Here is a 24,268-nt window from a genome sequence, read left to right as displayed (position 1 = left end):
TGCTGAATCTGCTGCAATGAGTGATGCAAAAAAGCAGAGTGTTTGGAATCCAGTTTTCAGAGGCATCACTGCCTAAAGTATATACAAACTTCCAGATCTTCTTGAGGTTGGAACTTGGCTATAATTCTGGTTATCTAGCTTCCTTTGGTTTCTGTTTTCCAAAGCTGGCTCTCGAGCCTTTTCATCAATTCTGTGAGCTGCCTTATATTCTTCCAATGAATTATTCTTTTTCTGCTTAAGTTAATCACAATTGTTTTTTTGTTGTTTGCAATCAAGAATCCTTATTGGTTATGTACTTTTATGAGTTTCATCTCTAAGAGTCAATTATACTGTTTCAGATAATTGTTTCTCTACTCCACCCCTGTAATCTGAATTAGGACATGAATAGCATATTATAGTTTCCCTGATAAACCAGAAGTGAAGTCTGTTAGATTTTAAACCATGATCATTGATGTGCTTTTAAAACTATTAAAACAACCAACACCATTTAACTAAATATGATGATAAGAGCAAATTACCCTTAAATACAAGTATATGATTATGAGTAAGAATGAATCCTTTGATTAACTTGGAAGGTTATTCAAACTTAGATAAGCATGATATTTAAAACTCAGGGCCAATCTATGTGAATATAAAATCTGTGTGTGGCAAAAAATACATGGTGGATAATGCATATATTTACATTTTCCAGTTAAACTGAACTTGGCAAATTATTGTTTAGTTATTTCACTAAATTTTCAAGTACTTTTTTAAAAATAAAGATTTATGGAGAGTGATCAATGAAATAATAATTTTAACTACTTAATATATATGCAAAATATATGAATTATAAAAATACTTTACAAAGACTATAAGTTATACAACCATGCTGGTCTATAGAGTTAATTAATATAGTCTATCCAATTATAAGTAAAAATATACTTCTAGTATTCTGAAAATAAGCAAGTGTTTTAGCTATTCCTCTAAATAGTCATTTGTTCATTTATTAACAACAGAGGCAATAACACAATGCTAAAAATAAACATGCATCAATTATACAATACATATTTACAAAAACCTTCTGTCCAGTCACAACTGATGAATCCAAAAAGGCCTTCTATTCGCCCTTAGTGTATTATTATTTTTTCACAAGTAAAACAGGAAAGAAAATAGTGAATTTAATGCTATTCAGCACCTTTAGTAAAGTCAAAAGACTTAACATCTCCATATATCAAAAACATTTGCATCTGTATCACCAAACACGTAAAGTTAATTATTTTGTTCCATTTTTAGCATGAATTATTTTAACATCTTTTTAGTTCAATGAATTTTAACAATTTAAAAATTATCTAAATTCATAAAAGTATTTCATAAATTTCAACATTTAATTATTATGTACATACAAGGAAGTTCATGAAAAATGTTAAAGAAATGTAGTCAGAAAGTTCAAGCAACATTACCAAAGTTAACAAAATTCCAACTAAATCAAGGCAGAGGGCATTCAAACATTCAAAAATTTCTAGATGCTGCTAACATGAACATGAAAAGTTCCAGTAATAAAGGCAATGTGAAAAATAATGTTGAAATCACCAGTAGAAAATATATTTTAATAGGCATGACATATGTTTAATAGCAACAATAACAATGAGTTTTTATAGAAAAATTTTATAACATTGTCATATATGAACTACCTGGTTTGGCAGGGCTAAAGAGTTGATTTCAAAAAATATATTTTAGCAGCTATAATTTTCTTTCCAGTTAAAACAGAGTAAAATATTAAAAGTAAAATTTATAATTAACTGAATATACCCCAGTACTATAAAATTTAAAATCTCATGCTATTCTAGCAATAATGGCCTCTATATGAATCTGATGTAAGAATTGTTGAAAGCCAATAATAAATAATCAGACATACATATGGGCTTAAATTTCACTGAAATACTTATGTAGCAAAATATATGAAAAATAGAAAAGTAAAAAGATAAAATTAAAAAAATATTGCACAGCCACATTACCTAGAAAGTAAAGTTGATGTTCAAAAAGCTCTACACATGGATGATATAAATTATCTTCCATATAAAAAGATATAAATATTTCTTAGAACTTACCAGCATCTATAGTTTAATATAATACATTATTTGAACCATTGCTGAATGAGGTAATTGTCAAGTCTTTAACAATGTTTTTATCTTATTGGAAATATTTGAGGGCAGCAACCAGAAAGAATTTCTCTAAAAATATTTCTGAATCAAGAACAGCTATATGTGCAGCTCTTCCAATGAGTGAGTCAGCTGTATTGGGCAATGCATTGATGACATTATATCGAACCAAATTACAGTCTTTGCTTTGTAGAACTGGACGAAGCAAGTTATGGATCATTTCTGAATAGATCTGTCCTATGGAGAAAATAGAATAAAGGAAAATTAGTTCATATAAGTAACTGAAAAAAATTCCATGTCAACTTTTATATAATTTATAAAATTTGGTTACATTATTTCCACTTAAAGCTGAAAAGTTCTTTTAAAAGGTTTTCTTTTTCTTTCACTATCGTTCTTGAGATGGTTTAGAGGAAATATAATTATATTATTTATCTAGCCAAGTAAAAATAACAAATTTATTATACATTACTACTGTCAATTTGATATTTTCAATTCAAAGCAATGAATTTAAGAGAACAAACAGCATGCTTCAACATTAAATGACTTATGACTCGCTGAACCATTATGAAAAGGTAGCCATGCTAAGACATTTTGATAAGGTAAAATTTAAAATTTTAGTCTACAGCAAGTACTTTAATAACGTTTCCATAGCAGTCAACATTTTCCAACATAGTTCTACATTATTTTGAGAACAGCAGCAACTTCCTATAGTCAGAAGAACAATGTGAGTATGAGTCAAAGATCAAAGGGGATCCTATTTTTGTTCTGAAAGTTTTGTTAATGCTTGGTTCAACTTTTAATTCCATAGTTGTGCTCTTCTCTCCCTCTTTTTTGGTTAATTCCTACAGTGGATGTATTGAGGTCATGCTAAGCATAAAAGATAATGGTTAGAGATATATACATAAAGGCACAAGCTACCTTATAAGGGGCAAAACAGTTTTTATGATTATGCATTACTATATTACTAATAGATGGAACATGCCAATCTTAGTGAGGCAGGTATTAAATTTTGGAGGTGAGGCAGATGTAGCCACCTGAGGAATGATGAGAAAGGAAGAGTACATAGACGTATAATTATAGAAAGAAGAGAGAGGTGTTTAAGAGAAAGAGTAATAGAAAACTTTTTATTCCTACCTCTCCTCTTAGTTTTCACTGAGTCAAATCAAATTTCTGGTTCCATGCTACTTAAAAAATATTCTTACATAGGAAGAAATCCAAACCTCTCTTTATTAGATTTCCCCTGTCCCCAAGTGGCACAGAATCTCACTGTTAAAACAAAGGACATTTGTCTACTTTCAATGACTCATTTGAAGGTTAAACCTCTTCTGAATTTTTCTCTAAGAAGACTCTAGCCTTTTCCATTAAGTGGACTGTTCTAGAACAGAAGTTTTAAAAAGGTTATTCTGACTTTACGAAATGCTCAAAAAAAAAAAATTGTTAAATGAATAGAATACCTACTATGTGCCATGCTAGGCAATGCCAATACAAATATGTCTAAGAGAGTCCCTGCCTAAAAGGAGCTATTCACTGTTACAATATGAGAAAAGCAAAGGGTTAAGAATTTGTTTAAAATCAGCCTTATTCCAAAAAAGGAACTGCAGTGATATTGAGAAGTAGGACACCCTGATTCTTATCCTAATCCTGAAATTAACCACCAGTGACTTTGGATAAGTCACTTTGTATCTTTGAGCCTCAGTAATAAAAAGAGTAAACAGGACCCAAATCTCCTCCTGGCTCCAAATAGCTATGATTTAGATTTCTTTTGTTATTAAAAAATAGCAAAAGGATAAATAAACAAAATCTTTATAACTCATTATCAATAAAGTGGAGCAAGTCCTTGCTGCCATCTTTGACTAAAAGGGAGAAACAGCTAAACATGTAACATAACCATTACCACAATCACTAATCCCAATAATTTGGAGGAAATCAAAGTACAAATTACTTTTGAGGCAGCAAAATGTAGAAACATTTGTAATTAGATGAAAGAACTATTTCATAAGAACAACCACAGTTTTGTTGGCAAAAACAGCTGATGTGGCAGGAGTAAAGAAAGGAAGAAAATGGAGGAAGGATAGTTGTTAATACTAGTGGATGGAAAAAGTAGTAAACGGAAAGATGACAAAAGAGAGAAAATGACTAAAAAAAAATCTGGGGAAAAGTTTATGTGTAGATATAACTCTTTAAAATACTTCTAATTTACTTTGTTACCTGACTGTTTGTCCTTTAAAGCTGTTTTACACATTTCAATGCGGGCAGAATGATAAGGAACATAGCGATCCTGTAGAGATCCCACTAGCACAACATTTTTGAAATAATGAAGCCCTGTGAAGAGAAAATAATAAATTATAATGCAATTATTAACTAGATTTAGAACTTATTAGTACTGGATTAAGTGATGAAAAATTTTATTTTCTCAGTAGCACTGTTTATCACTTTTAAATACCTGATGAATTCTTTCTCCAGATTTCTATGTATTATCTACCAAAAAAATCCCTCCCCCCAAACCAAAAAACACCCAGCTTCATTGTACGTAGTTTATGTCAGATATGAGAAATGTGTGTTTCCAGTGAGTGAGAGCAAAGACTGTGGTGTGGTACTGTGGGAATGGAGGAGAAATTGGTTACAGTGGACTAAAATTTTATAGAAAATACTTCATGACATTTTTACTTTCCAAAGGCTAATCCTCAATATTTAGAAGTATTCCCCAAAGAAACAAAATTACTCTTCTACAAAAACAAACAAAACACCCTATATGAACTCATTTAAAGATGACTTTTTACTTTAAGTTTTCATTTGACTCTTGCCTAATCATATTTTCTCCTTATTTAAGTATGATATCAAGAGGATACATGCTTTGTTCTTTTTAGTAATAATAATAGGTTTCATGATCCACCCACAGACTTTCGTCAGGCCCCTTTATTTTTATTTTTTGTTAAACTAGGTGAATTTAGGGCTTCTGACTGACTTTGGGATACTTTGTTAATTAACTCAGGTTAAGTACTAAACCCATGTTTTTGACCACTTCAGTACCAATAATGTTCTAATTTTACTATTTAGCTCAGACTAATAAAAAAAATAAAAATTTTGTTATTATTAAAAAAGATACAAATCAATAAAGGCAATACAATATAACTAAGGTATGTAGTGCATATTTCATTTCTGGAATGTTCCAAAGTAAAATTCTGATACTGTCTGCCCACTAAAATTCAGATTCTTAGAGAAGGGCCAATTGTGGAGACTACTGCAGATCCAGAATATAAGTAGCCTTTGTAGAACCTCCCTGCCTCCTTTGGAATTTAAGGATCCTAATAATGAGAAAGCGTAGACCCACACAGAACCAGGCGAGGCTGTATATACTATCTAGCCAAATATAAGGCCATCTTCCCTTTTATCCAAAGAGAAGATAAGACTTTGAGGCAGTCTGAATACATAAAATTCTAGGGACACAAGTGAAATAATCCAATGTCTATAATAGAGATTAATTCAATTATACAAACATATTTAAAATCATATTCATTAAGAAAACTTAGATTTTTTCCCTTTCACGCTCACATTTCATGAGACAAATTAATTCTACTTTTGGTTTCAATTGACAGCAATATCTTCATCAATATTAGCACTACTTTGGGAATCATCTATGTACCTAGAGCAGAGAGGTCTTCAAACTGATATACATTTATTTACCCCAGGGATAATTTAAGACTCTCCACGGTGTAGATAGACATGTATAGCTTTAAGAAAATTCATTTCCAGAGCCCAACTTCTGTAAGAGCACTTTTCTAAAAACGACTTGTCCTTCTTTCACTTTATAAGAGAAAGATATTTTTCCAATCTATTTCAGATCTTATTATGGTGCACAGGCATGGAGTATAACAGTCTCTGGGGAACTAAGCAAAACATAAGTGAAATCTAACGTTTTCTGATAAAAAGTAGGTTTAATTTGTCTGATTGTCTGACAATAAGAAATGGCTTTGCCAATTAGATTTTATGACACACACTTTCCAGAAATTGAATTGAATGAGCTAAATCTATAACTCTAATTGAATGAGTCTTTATATTTTTATGAAAATATAATTACAGTAAATATATACTACCTGATATGCCAGAAAACATATCCTTTGCAATTATTTAAAATAACAGAAAGTATTTTTAGGTAGAGTCCTAAAATTATACAAGGGGATACATACTTTTTCAAAATTCTCTTAAAGAGTAAGCAAGCCAATAATATGAAAACTGCCCTACTGTACATCATCTTCACTTAGAAGTTGCTTTAGGTGCTATACTTTTTGAATATAAGTATGATGCTGTTATTGAAATTTTATACCAAACTGCATGAAACTAGTCATAAAACAGCACAATTAGCTTTCTCATTTATCTAAAAGATATATATTTATGCTCTCCATAAAGGGCTACCATGCTGCACACACAACTCCAGCAGTGGCATTTGTATCACAGTTTGCATGAATGACACTTCTTGGAGCTGTACATTACACAGCCTGTGGCAACCTTGCTCAATATTTACTTTTCCTAAATGAGTATTTTTCTTCAAATTGCCAGCATCTTCTATCCCCTCTTCTTGCTTTCCATTTCACTGAGAATACAGAATTAGAAGAGAACTTCCACATACTCCCACCTTACACAAAGCTACCACCACACCTATACTTTCATTTTCTGCCATCACCGCTGTTCCTTCTGATGAATCGTTCATGCTCCTACCTCAGGTCAGCCTTTATGCTTGTATGCTAGGTCCTAATACCTCCTGCCTATTTAAGGACGTGGCTCTAGTCGTCGTCTTGTTTCTCTCCTGCATCATCAATTTTTCTCAGATTCCATGCTGATGAAATAAATCAAAGATCCTGATACTGATATAAATATATTTTTGTACTTCTAAATGGGATTTCTAAGACAGTATTGTACTTTAGAAATTCATTTTAAATTTAGTAATCAGTCTATTCTAATAGTTTTTCAATAATAATAAATACTAATATTGTACTTTTGCATAGAAGAGTTGCTTTTTGTGTTAGCCAAGAACCAAGTTAGTTATACAGACTATATAACTCTTTTTGAATCTTTTTGCTTCAATTCTTTCTCTACAGACTGGAGAGAACAGAAATTCAAAGTGAGATATGTTAGGCCCAAAGTCACAAAGAGAATTCTGGAAGTGCTTCATCTGAGTTGAAGTCCATTTTATAAAAATGTCTGAAGTCTTTATTTTAGGAATCTTGCTTATTTAAGAATTTGCTTCCTTAAATAACATTAGCTGATACTGATTCTTTCCTACACTTTCAGAAATGAAATAAGAATGTTATTTACAAATCAAGTGATACCTATTATTAAACTCCTCTGTAATCTGCTGGAAGAAAAGATTATCTTGTGCCATAGGAGCACAGCGGGAAACTTCTTTAATTGTTATATTTTATTTGTCAGAATTTAACACCTGGTAAAGAGATTCTAAGCAGATGTTTTCTGGAAGATCTTAGAATATGGCATTATATTTTGGCAGTTCCAACAACAAATAGATTCTTATGTGGCTATAATAAGCCCTCATTAAGAAATGCAAGAGTGCCTTCTCTTCATGTAATCTTTGTTAGTTCACTAATGGTGTCACCTAATCCAAATGGAATACATTTTGCCTTCCACAATGCTCTAGTTCCTTCATCTTTCTTTGCCGTGATATCAGTGCTGAGATACTAGTATGCTATAACTATACTATGTAAACTATTTTTATATTCTGTCAGCAGTTGGTCAAAAGTTGCTATAAAAATTTAACGAATGTTTATAATTGTAATGCCTTAATCGAAAAAAGATAATTTTCTCTGAAAAATATTTCTTTAGCTCTTTAAGATCTATTGTGTTCACAAAATGAAAAAGGCAATTCATACTTGATAAATATATGATTTTTATAAAAAATATAACATTTCTCATTTGTTTTAGAAATCGTACAAATTATTTTAGGCTTTTAAATGTTTCCTTAATTTTAAAATAATGAATAGCTTGCATTAAGGAAAGCTACTAACTAATGATATGTTGCAGAAAAAAAGACTGTTTCAAAAGGAAGACCCACGGGGGGGGGGGGTGCTTTGCTTAAATAAAAAGGGGGAAGAAGGTAGAAGGTTGGATTTTGGTTTAGACAGTTATTTTAGGTTTTCTTAAAAGAACAAAAAACTAACTATTTGGAAGAAACAGAAGCAATAATTGGACTAGGGCATTCAAGACTCTGTACCTTTAAAAGAATGAAACCATAAAAGAGAAATTATCACTAGGGCTTTTGGTTGTTTAAAAACACCTAAGAATAGCATATTGGTTAAGTAAAATGGTTAAGTAAACATTGCTTTATGTTGTCCTGTTTTACTTATGCTTCTGATGTGAACCCACATATTTACACATTGTGAATAAAGTAATCATATGTATACATATAAGTGTAATAATTTCCTAGCAATTGACTCACAATTCTCTAGATGGCCAAAAAAATGGGGCGGGGGGAAGGGGGAGTGGTGAACATAGTCTGAGACTTGCTCCGAGCCTTGTGACAATATTATAATTTTAAAATCAATGAATGAATATTTGTTGATATTTAAAACTATTAGAAATAGCTTCTAAAGTTCTTGAAAATACACATTAATAGTTTAACATAACATGGTCCAAACCATGCACAACTGCTCATTAGCTTTATGACCTGTGGCAAGTCACTCAACCTCTCTATTTGCAAAACAAGGGCCGTAATAGTCCTATAATATGTCTAATAATTTGCTCAGGTGGTACCTATGATTTAGTAAGTGCCATATATACTTATTCCTATATTTTAGTATTATTTAATGCATTAGTCATAATTATTAGAAAATATTCTTTCATATTATTTTCCAATAATATTAATTCAATTCTGGTGTATACTAATAAACTTATATCTGGGTACAAGCAGAAATCTTAAAACATGAAAACAATTTTATAAAATCATTTGAGTAAATTTTTACAGCTAGTAATACTGACATTTAGATGAGCTTATTTTTAAACAGTTCTGTTAAAATATCTCCTAAAACAGACTTATGATGTTAATGTGAAAGCGAATTTCTATAAGCTAAAATACTAATATTATTTTAGTTCAGGCACTTCATTTAGAGCTATTTTTACCACGTAACATTTGAGTTTCATGCTCTTTAGAATGGTAATTGTTTATATGTATTATCTCAATTAATTCTGAATAGCCTTTTAAGAAAGATACTATTATCCCCGTTTTACCAATGAGGAAACTGAGGCTTGTTTAGTTTTAGTGACCTAATCAGCGCTTCAGTCAGAACTGACAGCTACACATTCTTTTGAGGCCTAACTCTTAAATAGGCCAGCACAGCTGGGGAGGTAGGGCAGTGGGGAAGGGTCTTGCCTACACTGTAAGGCTAACAATAAATTCATGATTTGTAAACAAAAGTTTTAGCTGTTCCTTAAGAAATAATTCAGGTGCAAAAGATCTACTCAGATCTATAAATAATTATAAATTTAATACGAAGTCTGTTCAGATGGGGAATCCCATGGATTACAGAATTTTTACAGTAAAACTTTACAGTTATGTTTTCTTTCATGTTTTTATTTTCTTATGTTGCTACTTATTATTACTGCTGACTAAATTTTACTTTTTAAAATGCAGGATAAATACATAGACCCCGGGAATGTTTATATTCAGTTTTGCCTTTCCTATTTTTCCTAAGCCATGAGGAACAGTAGCATAAACTGCATAGCTACACCTAGTTAGTGTCAGTAAGTTTTTCCTCACATGAGTATTATATGCTATATTTGATTTTGTAGGAATATCTTGTAGTATTATTAATCAAATATATATTTCTGTGCACTATAAGTAACTTGTTTCTTTGTAACCTAAGAAACAAAATCAAAACTCAACCTATGAACTTTTTTTCACTGATTCTAATAACAGACAATACATGAAATAACCATTACCAAATCTCTTTATCATATTAACAACAACATTTAAGGCAGAATCCTAAAAAAGCTTAAACAGGACTCAAATGAAGTAGGCTGTATTCAATTGCTAATGTTAAATTACTAATGTTTTAAGAGCAGGATGAAGGATGGGAATGAAGAGAAAAAATAGATTTAAAAAGCCAAGGCTTAAGTTAAAGTTCAAGGTACCTCAGATTTGGAACTATCAGTCACCGAAAATATGAGTTTGATTTTCAACTTATCTATACAATATTTGACCTGCTTTTGGATACTAAAAATATTATTTTAAAGAATATTTATTGAATGAAAGGATTCACACTGAACACCTATTTAGAAGAACTATAGTAAATACAGAGTATGTATGTGAGGGAGAGGGAAGGATTGTCACAATGGATTTTACTTAAGAAAGATAAAATATATAAAAATGACTCACACGAGATAAACTGTAATGAGTAATATAAAAGAGGTTTAGAAATAATACTAATATGAAATCAGAAATAATATTAATCTTGGGATGTGGGATACACAGAAGTGGAGTCAAAGATGATTCTGAGTTATTTCAAATCAAGAAATTTAGAGTGTAGAGTACCATTTTTATAAAGATGAAAAAGGAGGTAGTAAAAGAAGACAGTATGTTCAGTATTAAACATAAGTAGTTTGATATGTAAGTAGTAACGTCTAGCAGGCAAATGAGGATTAAAGTTCATTAATGAAGTCAGTCCTGGAGATACAAGATTTGGGATATAAAGGCATAAACTTGGTACTCTGAGAGGAGGGGAGCATTAAATCAGATAGAGTATCAAGAAAAGCTTTTGATAGTAGGTGGTGCTTGAGTTTAACTTTAGAAGATGAAGAGAATTAATCTAAAAAGATGGGTAAACACATCGAGAGGAATGGTGGTAGAAAAAGCATAGGTGAATGCAAGGAAGCGTAAAACATACATGGCATGACTGAAGCAAAACATGTGTAAGAGGAAGTCTAGGATATGAAGCAAGTAAAAGAATCAGGAACCAGATTATAACAGATTTCACACCCTAAGCCATGGAATCTAAACTTCATCCTACGAGCTACAAGGTACCATGAAAGATTTTCAAACAGGAACAATATGGTTTGATTTAATTTTTAGAAGATCATTTCATCTAACGAGGAAGTGAGATTATAGAAGGAGGCATACGCAGGAGGCAGGGTAACCAGTTGGGAGGCCACAGAAATACTCTAAGTAAAAGTGATGAAGGTTGAACTAGGACAGTGGCAAAGAAAAGAAAAGCCTCTGTTAGCTGCCGAGAAAAATGAATGTTTCAGAGCTTGATAACTCAGGAGATATGGGGGAGAGTGAGAAGAGGAGTCTCAAACAGTTTCTAAGTTTCTGGCTGGGAGACGGTGTCATTCTTGTAGTTGTGGAGTCCAGAGACGTAATCTGAGTGGAAAGAGGAGGTGTCTGAAAACACTGCCTTTGAGGCACTCATGAAACATCTAAGTGAATATATGTGGTAGGCAGCTAGACATGTAGGTCCAGAGCACAGCACAGAGGACTGAGCTCTTAGAGATACATAATCTGAGCATTACCAATGGTGCACATGGAAATGGAATGATACTATCCAAGAAGAATGTATGGAGTGAAACAAGCAGGTGACAGAGGGTGGAGCCCAAGGAGAACAACATATTTAAGTAGGAAGGAAAGAAAAGAAGACCATGTAGACAGCCAAGATGGAAGGAAACCAGGAGAGGCTGATGTTACAGATTTGGAGAGAGGAAAGTATTTCAAGAAGAATGGGGTTTTCATTAATTTATGTATTGTCTATGGCTATTTTTGTGTTATCATGGTAGTGTTAAGTTGCTGCAACAGAGATCATACAGCCCACAAAGCCAAACTATTTACTATCTGAACCTTTAGAGAAAAGGTTTGCCAATGTCTGCTCTACAGAGAGCAGTGAGGAGATGTGGGTGTGGTGGGATAATATCCAGATTTCAGATATGTCCCCGTTTCAGAAGGAAGCGGAGATGACACTCTCTGAGAAAAATAAAAATGAAGGCAGTCTATTCCTCTCAAATGGAGATTTCAAAAGAGGCAGTGGAAAAAATGTGCTGAGAAGACATCAGTGTGAGGATGAGTCAGGGAGATATGGTAAGGTTATTTAGAGTGAAAATAGGAAAGAAGCAGTTGGGGACTTCAGGCTATAAAAGCTTAGAAAATATATGCAAGATGGGGAATATATTTCATAATCAGCTAATAAGAGATGAGTAACAAGACTCATCCCTGGGGAGAATCTGTAGAAGAAATAGCTATTAATAGTTTAGTTTCTGACATTTTCTTGAAATGCTTGATGGCCTTAGAATAGGAAAGTAGAACAATATGTGTCAGTTTATAACAAGGATTGAAGATTGGGGTAGGAGCAGCTAGAAGGGCTAGACATGTAGAGGCATAGTTCAAAAACTTACTAACATAACTGGCATGAATTATAAATGCTAAAAATTTTAGGATAATTTCAAAGTAGCTGAATCACCAGAAAGACATTCTGATTACTTATTTAAGGTTTATTTTATTTTCTTAAAGGTTTATTTTAAAAAAGGTTTTCAAATGAATGTTTTCAAAACTGTTAATATATACTTACCTGCTTTATTACTAAGCTTGTATAAGAAAGTCTGGCGAGGATCTGAATGATCTCTACATGTCAATTGCAAAAGAGAACCTGATTTTTTCCATTTCTGCATAAACCATAGACCTATAGAGTTATAAATAATATGTGAGCATAACGAAATATATGGTAACATATGCCAAGGTTATTAATTTTAATGTTTCATTTCAAAAAGGATATCCCCCAAATTAGCACTTTCTTGCCTAACAAATATATTTGTAAAATATTTCTATTTTCTGATAACAAATACAAACATACATATACATACATAGGTTAACTATGGGTTAATGGAGGGCTTACTATTTCTTTCTCAATCAGTAATAAGATAATGGTCTACAAAGAACAAATTTGAGGAAATTGTACCTTTAATTTGTTCGAATTATAAAGAAGTAGAGGAGAATAAAAGTTTAAACAGAGTATATTCAAATGCCTAAGCACTGAGTCTTCAGACGGTAGATAATTACATTCAGGTTATGGTAGACTAACTGTATAAGAATCAACTCTTAGAATGTGCAATTAGTTAATGTTTTCTAGTAATAGCTGAATATAATTTAACTTTCATATTTTATTGTATTTCTTTATATTATCAGTTATCCATAATTAAATGTACCTTCCTCTTATATGAAACCCTAATCACTCTGGAACTGGTTTTCAAGCTTGTGGAATATTTATTTTCATTTTTGGTGCCTCTAATATTACAGAGGGGAATAGGAAAAAAAATAGGGCAAAAACCCCCCTTTAATTGATTAAATTTGATTATTGTAAGCCTATCTGGGGAAAGTTTAGTGAAGAAATTCAAAGTACTGCATCTTATTCATATTGCGTTCTATCTTCTATTATTTATGAATTTCATTTTTCTCATGTCCTCTTTTTGAAACTGTAAAAACCTAGAACAGGATATATTTTGAATACTACCATTTGAAATGGAATACTAAGGAAAATGGTTTGGTTTCTTTGTCAATTAAAGAAGTGGAAAAGAAATGGAAATAAGAGTTTCAAGGCTCAATGAAAAAAAAAACAATGAAATCTAATTTATTCTCTCAATGGGAATCAATTGACTAAACTATAAAAACTGTTAAAAAAAAAAAAAAAAGTCTATGGAATAAACCAAGCCAAATAAGGCAAATCAAGAATCAAGGTCCTTCTTAGTTGGAATATTTAATCGAATCAAAATTGGGGTCTTAACTTTAATGTGAATTCTGAAAAATTTTTGAATTTATTTTTTCATAACATCCCTTTGTTGTTATCAAACCAAAATCCTAGTTAACATTCTAAATAAAATATTTTATAACTTTATGATATATTAAATATAGACATTTATCTGCTCAACTAATAGTACAAAATAGCCTATTTATAAGATAATCATTTACTGAAAATATTTAGACAGTTTAATAAAGAAAAGAAAAAAAGTTCTTGTGCCTTTTGGAAATATCAACTCAATATGACAATATTCATTTTTGGAAATGACTTAGCTTTTTTTATGTGCATGACAAAACAGAAAAAATGGCTACATCTTTTCTTTCATGAAATTCTAAGTATGTGATAAGCTGGTTCTAAAACACTAGAAAATATTAAATTTGTACTTAAATTTTCTCCTTATGCCATATTTTTAATACAGAACAATAAATGTTTTTACCTGTATTAACAAGAGCACTGCTATTGTAGAGTGTACCAAGGTGAGGTCCAGAAAGAGATAAAAAGGTATGAAGTTTGTTGAGGTAATATTTAAACCTTGGCCTTGTAAGCACTGAACGAATAATTAAATTGCCCAACGAATGTCCAATAAAACTTTAAGAGAAAAAGAATGACATTTCTCCTTTAGTATTAGTTTTTAAAACACATACCAAAGATATTATTATCACTATACACAAATGTGAAATGTATAAAATTTTTCAATAGCTAATATGTCTTAAAATAATGGTTTGATACTGGAGAAAATTCCTATTATATAACTTAGGTGTTTACTCAATAAAAACATTATTCATAGTTTGTAACTGCTTAGAAATACATTTTAAAAGAAATATTTTGACTAGATGATAAATTTGCTTCCTCAGGCATATAATTATTTACTTAAGTCATGATTTAAAACAAAATAATGATATTGTACCTCTAAAGGATGACATACAAGAAATTATACACTTGTTTCTCTTATTCTCTGCGTTCTTTGACTAAGTACTTTCAAGGCACAGGTAAAACATTTGCATTTTCTTATTACCAGTCTAAGATTATATCAAAAGAATAACTGATGATTATAAAGCACTTCACCTTTATTAAGGAATAGTTTAAATCAAAAGAGTCCTTTTGCTTAGCATTATTTCACAATAGATGGTATATGAATCTCTGGAGACAACAGTGAAAGAAGAGAGCTTGAATATTTTTATTGTTTCATTTGTTTATATATACCTATTTCTTTATAATTTTCCTTTTTGGTAACAGCTTTTTTGAGCTATAATTTACACACAATACAATTCATCCATCTAAAATGTGCAAGTCAGTGGTTTTTAATGTATTCAGAGTTGTGCAACCACTACTGCTAGAAATCTTATAATATTTCACCACCTCAAAAAGAAACTTTATACCTTTTAGCTATCTCCCTCCAGCTCTAAGCAATCGCTAATCTACTTCTAGCTATTGATTTGCTAATTCTGTACAATTTATACAAACAGAATCATATAATATGTGGCCTTTCCCTAAAACCTTTACATTTTTTTTCTCTTTAAATTAATTTGAGTTGTAGTTGCCTATATTTCAGAATAGGATAACAAAATGATTATAAATTCTGTTTAGTTATTCTATAATTCATAGATATAAAATAGTTGTGTAGCATTATAGAGTTTACCTTATTTTTGAGACTGTTAGACTATATATCTGAATATATTGTATTATCTCATCCAGAAGGCGATCAGTCATGCTATCAAAATCGGCAAAAGTATCATTCTAAACAAAAGCAAAACAGACACTTCATGTACCAAGTATGTATAATTATGCAAAAACTGAAAAGAAACATTATTTTAATTTAAGTACTGAAAATATGGTTAAGTCTAGTGTTTTTTAGAGAAATTAGAGAATAGTCACCATTAAAATGAGCAAAAAGAGTGAAGTTCTAGGAAAAAAAGTTCAATGGTTTTAATGATACTTAATTCATTTAGTTGTTTAATTGTTTAGTCCACAACCAACATTTAACATAAGGTTATTTAGAATGGTTTAATTAATATTTTTATAAAAATGTGAAATTCTAGAAATTCTGCACATGTTAAGAGCTCATAAATTGAACTGTAAACCCTTTCTACTTCCTTGGAATATGTATTAATGTTAAATTTTATAGAAATCAGAAAAATTATTTCTACTACTACAGGTATTTTATAGTAAGCAAATATTTAAGTAGAAACTAGTATAACATTTTTGCTTCCACTGAAAACACTGTGATATGTACCTGATTTCTCTCAGACATAAGAAAATCAATTCTTCCTCCAGGCAGTCCAAGTTCAATATAAGTTTTTACTAATCGCAGATCTGCGCTGTTACCTAGAAAATAGACAAAATGAAAAATTATGCCTGAAGAATAAGATAAACTAAAAGATACGAAGTGCATCATCATATATTTTTACAGTTCTTAAAGACAAGTATATGACCTTATGCAAATTTTGAACTGACAATGTACTCTAAAATAGAGTCCTCAAATTTTTATTCCAAAGCTGATTTCCATTAGACAATGTCTTTAGGAGGTTTTGCATAAGGGAAGAGCTCAGTGATGCTTTCACTTTCCCACCTAACAGCATATTGTTTAACTGTTGGCCCTCACTTGGGTGAGTGCTTGCCAAACTAGCTGTGAATGACTGACTGAAGTACTCTCCTTACCATTACTCCTCTAGATGATCACTTAACAAACCTTGAATGCATTTTAGATTTAATCTGTTGACTTTGGTGGTAATGGAAACATAAATCCATTTAAATAAATTAGGATAGTTTATTTTAATTACTAATTTAAAAGATATACAGAAATATAAAATATTTATAATATAGATATAATACATAAATATAAAAATGATTATCTTTAAAAATTAGTTTTGTAGCCTTTTAGCTAATTCTTTTGGTTTACTCAGAAATATAAACATGTCATTATCAACTGTTGAATTTTTACTTTAACCTTCTGATATTTATATCTTAGATATTTCATGCACTGACAGAGATAACTTTTATTCTTGGTTTTAAAAGGAATGCCTCTAGTGTTTGACTACTACGCATATGTTTTCCACTGGCTTGGAATAAATATACTTAATCATATTAATGAACTAGGAATAGTGCTATTTAAGGCTTAGAGTTTGGTGCTTAGTTGTTATGTTGGGAAATACTGAGTTTTATAAATAGTTTCTTACTTGATTCGCTGATGTAGTATATTTTATTTATAAATTTCTTTATATTTATTTGTTTGCATTTTGAGAATTAAATCATATTTGCTAGAGGGCTCTTTGGAGATTTTAAATATTAATGAATTTTCTGCAATATGGCTACAGTTTTATTAAGTATATTTCTGTCAGATAGATCTACTGTTTTTTGGAGTACAGGTGTGATATCTTGTACATATTTGGTAGCATGGTTAAACGCAAGGAACGAAATGGGTTATATTCTGTCTTTTGTTTTTCTTTCTGTTATTCATATAACATAGGGATAATGTGATACCGTGCTTCTTGAAATGTCAAAGATGAATTTGCCAGAGATTCTACTGGACCAAAAAGTCCTGCTTTGGACATAATTCTTTTAAAATTTTATTACTGGAGAGGAAGAGGTTAGTATTAGAGGTATTTTATTTCTTGAGAGTCAGTTTTTTTTTTTAAAGAAAAATCTCCTATTTCATGAGAATTTACTAGCTTAGAGCTGTGTTTAGTATTTTTATAATACACAAAATCTTTTGTAAATTTGTTCTTACAGAATAACATTATAATATAGTAATACCCTGCTAGTCTATACATATTTGGTATCTTCTAATACAATTCTCAATCAAGAAAAAAAGTCTGTTGAGTAACCAAAATAGCTGTCATAAAACCACAGCACTAAAGCTTAAATTAAATTAAAATAAACCCTATTTAATTAGTGAATCTTTAATTTTTAGATATTGATTTTTCTAGTCTATAAGATTTAAAGTATCAAGTAAAAGGGAAGTAGGAAGACTATGAAGGGAAGACAAAATGATTGCCATGAGGTAACAGCTGAAAAAAAAAAAAACCACATGATTAAGAGAGAAGACAGAAAAATCCAAAGTTTAAATAAACAAAAATGTTGGCACATGGATATCAGCTCCATGGAAAATCTACTTAAAAGGAAATCTGACATTATACTTAGCAAAACTAAGCATATTCCTGTTTTAGAATAGATTTAAGATTTAATTAATTTAAACAAATAAAAAAATCTTATTTTCAGTTTTAAGATTATATAAAACTAAAAGGATCTATTAGGAAAAGAAAATAATCGAGTTGCTATGGGTTACATCAGTGGATGTTTCATACCATCTAAACCATGCACACAGACAATGAGATGTACTCCATCTTCAGAACCGTCCTCTTCTTCCATGCTAAAATAGGGGACTGAGGAGGCCAGCAGAGGAACATCACTGTACATGAAGCCAGGGAGATTAAGTTGCTTCAATTCTTCTTTCGCCTGAAGGAAGCTGAAGCAAAATATTATAAAAGATACCTTTTACTATTATATTAAGTTTTTAGAACCAAAAAGACAATCTGCTGAATTTATGGAATTAGAGAAAAGGAAACCCAGCAATATTTGCTTTTAAAATAATCAAAATATGTGGGATCATGTAAATGACTGAGAAATCAGAGAGTAATTTTCTTTAGTATTTTTAGTACATTTTCTGATCAAATACATTGGGAACTTTAGAAATACAATGAGCATTTTAAACCTGAAATCACTTAAAATATTCTTATAAATTTGAAATCAACTAAGAAAATATTAGTTATGCTTTCTACAAAATTTTATATTGTATTCATGGAAAAGCTGGGAGAAGTCTGGAAAGATGATAATTTGATGCTTATCCTGTAATCAAATCTTGTCCTCCCTGCTCCTTTTTAATTTTACATAAATGGAAGGGAAGGAGTTGTTCCACGAAGTGTAAAAACAGTGAGAATGGCATAGTATTTAGTAGATTAGATATTTGTGCTTTTCTCTAAAAATGTCAACAAGAAGCAGCAGAACCAAGAGGGGGATGTGATTAAAGATGATGGCAAACATTCATTTGGAATGAGTGACTAATCAATTTGGGGATTCCAAACATCAAAAATTATTAACTAAAAATTTTAAAAAATCATTATCTATTTTAAGATTATATCATTTGGATGGATAAAAGTAAAACAAAGAAGCTGATGAACACTAAACTGGGTAGGATACAATGGGTGAAGACCACTTAGGAACAGTCAAGGTACCCAGAAGGTGGTAAAACCTTTACCCTTCCAGCATATTATAAGTCTGTAATTGGCTGTTATCACCTCACTGGTTTCACTAGCCTTCAGCAATATGGACCTTAATTATGTGTATAAATCAGAACAATTTAGGAACTTTAAAAATCTATTGTAGACATAGCCAGACCTTTCACTCTAGGGATTATAACTCTATCTGGAGTTAGGTACAAGAATATTTTGAGAACCAGTACTAGGCTAGTAAACCTATACTGTCTTCAAATTCTTCTGGATTTTTTACTAGTCCATGAAATCTAAATTCTGGAAACCACTAACTTAACTGAGGCAGTCTGGGTCCGGTAGGCTTTGCAAATTTCTACTAACTTCTTATTCATTACCTAGTATTATCCTTTTTGCTATATGTACTTAAAAAAACAACTTTTGTCTGGCAGTTAATGGAGAATAAATAAGGTACTGATGGAAAAAAGGGTTTTAACCTCAATTATTCCATACTTCTAACATAAACTACCAATGGAAAATTTATATTAGGAATGTCTAACCTATACAACAGGACAGTCATACAGGGAACTACAGGTCTGTCAAATTGTATAATGAGTCCATTTCTCCATTTTAGATAGCTAATCAAAGAAGCACATTTTGTATTATACAAACCAGAGAACACGAAATATATGTTACCAGAGAAATAAATAAATAAATGTGTATATATATGTTTAGTTCTTTATATGCATTTAGTAGCAATACTATTGTGCTCCATTACTTACGCTTGTATTTGAGGTTTTGGTGAATTTTCATACCAGGAAACTGATGAAGTGAAGTTGTACGAAGTGCTGCTTGGCTGCTTTGTAATGGCATCAAATTTACTTTTAGAAGAATACTTAACACTACAAGGAGACTCTCGTAGTGCAGATGGGAAGGACAAACAACCAGAAGTACAGACGGTAGGCATATTTATACCATCCCTCAGAAATTCACTGTTTATTTTTTCAGATTTTATAAGTCTTTCTTCTTCTAGTGTCTCGCTGTTGGTATAGTGAGCATTTACTGTTCCATCCAAAGCTGAATAATCTGTTTCTTCATAATACCCATTTTGAATCATTTGTTGATCTTGCTCTTCCTCCTCATCCTCTTTACCCTGTTCATGCTGAAGACTACTAATTCCTTTTTCAGAAGTTTCCTTCTGAGGGCTAAGTGAATTGCTGTAGCTAATAGCATACATGTAAGAAATATCTGTACTGTTTTGAGAGCCAAAATAATTTTCCACAAGCCCTTGTTTTACCATATCAGGACTGGCTGAAAAAGGGTCACTTGTACCCAGAAGAGTCTCATTTTTAATTGTAGGGGCTTCTGAATTTATTTGTTTGAGATCACTATTTTTTCTTTTCACAGTTCTATCATCACTAACTTCTGTACTAGTAGAAATGGAACCTGAAACAACACAAGGGGTACCTAAACAAACCAGTTTTGAATTTAATGCAATTGCTGTTTCTGCAGAGTTATTAGATTTATCAGGACTCTGAGAGTCTTTATACACAGTGTCCAAGTTAGATTTGGAGCTGCACCTACTTTTCACATCACTGGAAGTATCTTCATCTGAAAAAACAAATTGTAAAGGGTCTTTAGTGCTTGAATTTAAGGAATGGATTGCTATAGTTTCATTGTCCAAATGCCCTGAAAATATGACACTCTGCTGCTGCAAAACAATACTTGAATTTTTACTATCATCACATTTTGGCAAATCAATTGTTCCTAGAGTTGTTAATACAGTTTTGCTATTGCTTAGGTGACATTCAGGTACAACAGATTTCTTAGAGTTTTCATCAGGTGACAGTTCATCATCAGAAGGAAGAGAGTTTATAGATGTCAATGATGATTGTATTTCACTTAAAGCACTTGTACTCTCAGTACAATGACTTCCTAATGAAAATTTTACATTATAATCAGGTTTCATCAAAAGCTGAGGAAATAATCTTTCGTTATTGTAAGGACCTTGCCCTTGCACAGTTTCATATACTACATCGGGGTTTGGATGCGTTGCAAAAGAACTTGGTTCACTTTCAACACCTGAATCTGAAAATCTAGATGAGGCATATGTGGCATTAATATCTGGTAACTTAATTGTATCTCCACTTACTACGACATGATATTCTTTTGTAGAAGAAGCAGGTTGATTACTTCTTAACTTAGCTAATGACTCTCCAATAGAACGATACTTAGATTCCTGCAAAGCTTCCTTTTCAAGTGTTATTTCTATAGATTTAGATTTACCATTAGATTCTAAGGACTCAAAGCTGGGTAGTTGTAAACTATCCACAAATATTTCATCTTGTCGAAGCTCTGTCCAAGGTCCTATTTTAACAGTTATTTTCTCTCCACTGAAAGGATCTTTATTACAGGGCTTTAGTTCAATTGTTCTAACTCCTGCAGATGGGACTGTTTGATGATCATGGCAATTGTCTGATGAACTTCTGGTTGCCACACTTTGTTCCACTTGTGTAATTTCACTATCGTCCTGGGAGATATCAAGTTTACCTGAAATGGACAAATTTGCACAAAGATTTAGGCTGCCAGAGTTCAAAGGATCAAACAGGTCTGGTTGTATACTTTCAATATCTGGAGACTTTTGTTCAGTTCTCTCTGTATTAGTTGGCAAATAACTAGCTTCCTTTTGACTTGTCTGTCTGACGTAGGTCTTTGGGTCAAAATTATATCCACATATTGTGGGATCCAGACCTTCTTTCTGACTATGTGAAGAATTGCCTTCAAAGCTTTTAAAGAGATCATTTGATGCTGTACTTTTCAAACATCTGTAGCCTACCAAAACCACAGAATCCTTAGAGTTCTGTTTTATTAATTTTTTTGTATTTTCAGATTTCACAGTTTTCATGAGTTTAGTGACCTTAACCTTGGATTTATTTGATTCTTCATTCTTTCCTTTTAGAGATTTTGTTAGCTGCTTTTCACCTTCTGTATACCAAAAACTGGAGGCACCAGCAAGTCTGACTTTCACCTCTGGGCTAGAAAGTCCAGCTACAGAGCTTTCTTCAGTCTCATATTTATCCATTCTATTGGACTCTGATCTCTGAAGATTCTGAATTCCCATCCAGGGTGTATCTAAGTCTTTTATCCAAAAAAAAAAAAAAAAAAGATTCAGGTTTAAAACAAGTCGTGTGCACTCATATGATTAAGACTACTTTTTCTGACTATAACTTTCTAATATCCTCAAAAATAAATAAAACTGTAGGGGGAAAAACAGCTCGACATTAGGGAATGGTTTTATGTATATTAGGAAGAATATACTGAAAATGACACACACAGCTTACATATTTTAGATTATACTTACCTTCAATAACTGAATCTAAATACCTATCTTCAAAGATTATAGGTAATGAATTGAGATCTCCATCTAATTCACTACATTCAATAGGTAGGGGTGGAAGAGAACTGCAGAAGGAAGTATTTTTGATAGCGGTGCACATCTGTAGATGACTCTGAGCACTGAAAAATATTTCTTAAGTCAGACTGTAATTTTAAAAAATTACACCTAATTTCACTTTATAGACTCTACCCATTCCCATTCCCCTCACCATTCCTATGCCCCTTCCTCAAGATGTAGCCTCTTTATGAAAGAGCTCTTTAGTTGGAGATAAAAACTGGCAAAATAAAAATTATGGTTGTTGACAATATATTATTGGCTTATAAAATTATGGTTTGTTGATAAATTATTTTATTTCTATTATAGTCTATACATTTTAATGTTACTTCAAAGTGAGTCATCTATGCTTAATGTCTGAACTTCCTAATTGCTGAGAATAGCATATAAGAGAAATAGCAGAAGCTCAAATGTCTACTAATGACTTGATAGTGCTGAAAAAAAAATGTGTTCTATGGCTATTGCTACACTTAATACATTTTTGATGAATACAATTAACAGCTATTTAAACAAGGTACATAACTTTCTAATACAAAAGAGCTTTTAAAAAAACATTTTTCGTGGAAAATTTCAAACAAATCAAAGTAAACAGAACATTAAAAAATCCCATCATTCATCTTCAACAATTAACATTTTGCCCTTCTTGTGTTATCTATTCCCCAACTCACTATCTATTCCTAAACTCTGCTGTTATTTATCATTTATTTTTTAGGAAAATTCACATGTATTGAAATATACAAATCTTAGCTGTACAATTTTGACAAATAGATACATAATCAAAATATTTCCATCTGCTCAGAAAGTACATTTATGTCTTCCCAAACCCCCAGTCCAAGTCAACAAGACAACCACTATTCTGACTTTGTTCATTTTAGTTTTGCCTATTCTATAACTTCATATAAATAGAATCATATAGCATTTACTCTTTTATGTCTGACTTCTTTCACTCAGTACAATGTCCTCAAATTATTCTTTAAGGCCCAAAGAAAACTGATCTAAATATACTCAGTATGAAAAATAGAAGGCATCTATTTTGAATATTTTAATTGTAAATCATTTACATAACAGAAAACAGTGCCAGTCAGAATACTTATGAAAAATCTATAATACAAAAAAATGAATGTAATAGATTTTGACCTGTGAAAATAAAGATACAACAAAATGGCCAAACAGAAGGCTGGAGTCAGAGCTGTATGGGACTACCAAGGTTACAGATCTGATATGGAAGGAGAAGATAATAGTGCAACATGCTTCTTTATGTAATGTATGATCTTTTGTGAAGTAATTCATAAGATTAAACCCAATTTGATTAAATAAGATATCTGAATGTCAAATTCTATTTTTGTCATTTTAAAAATTATATATTGTGTCGCTGATAAATTCTGAGATAGGTTATCTTATGTAAAAGGAAATAAAATCATTTTAATTTCGGATTTTTGCTACTCACTGAAGTTCCTGGTATGCAATGACAGCATCTCTTGGGTGTTCAAAACAAAAGAATGCCTCAGAAAATCTGCGTACCTGAAAAATTCCAAAAGGAGTATGAATAACATGACACATTTAACAAATCAATCAGGTATGGTGGTAGGGAAAGAAATCTCCTCCATTAGGCCTTCCATAATCACCCCTGTAATAATTAATCGCCCTCCTCAGTGTTGCCAAAGCACTGTATTTTGGTACTCACAGAAT

General features: G+C 31.5%; 1 protein-coding gene across 8 annotated transcripts in view; it reads right to left on the bottom strand.

Moving 5' to 3' along the window:
• Positions 1-948: 948 nt before the first annotated feature.
• The window catches only part of FAM135A (family with sequence similarity 135 member A), a 94,600-nt gene continuing 71,280 nt past the window's right edge, over positions 949-24,268 (bottom strand). For 2 of the 8 annotated variants that reach the window (XM_036219172.1, XM_016157616.2), the window contains 10 exons: positions 24,027-24,100; positions 22,490-22,644; positions 19,911-22,266; positions 18,229-18,389; positions 16,158-16,249; positions 15,564-15,661; positions 14,361-14,512; positions 12,701-12,811; positions 4,347-4,460; positions 949-2,375 (listed from right to left, as the gene is read on the bottom strand). In XM_036219172.1, coding sequence (XP_036075065.1) covers positions 2,170-2,375; positions 4,347-4,460; positions 12,701-12,811; positions 14,361-14,512; positions 15,564-15,661; positions 16,158-16,249; positions 18,229-18,389; positions 19,911-22,266; positions 22,490-22,644; positions 24,027-24,100 — 3,519 coding nt within the window. In that variant the 3' untranslated portion in view covers positions 949-2,169. The remainder of the gene's footprint in view (positions 2,376-4,346; positions 4,461-12,700; positions 12,812-14,360; positions 14,513-15,563; positions 15,662-16,157; positions 16,250-18,228; positions 18,390-19,910; positions 22,267-22,489; positions 22,645-24,026; positions 24,101-24,268) is intronic. The other 6 variants (XM_036219170.1, XM_016157619.2, XM_016157623.2 and 3 more) reach the window with 6 other exon arrangements.

This window comes from Rousettus aegyptiacus, unplaced genomic scaffold (genome assembly GCF_014176215.1).
Source record: "Rousettus aegyptiacus isolate mRouAeg1 unplaced genomic scaffold, mRouAeg1.p scaffold_m13_p_1, whole genome shotgun sequence".
NCBI lineage: Eukaryota > Metazoa > Chordata > Mammalia > Chiroptera > Pteropodidae > Rousettus > Rousettus aegyptiacus.
Note: the sequence above shows the minus strand (reverse complement) of the source record. Positions and strands in the feature narration are given on the sequence as shown.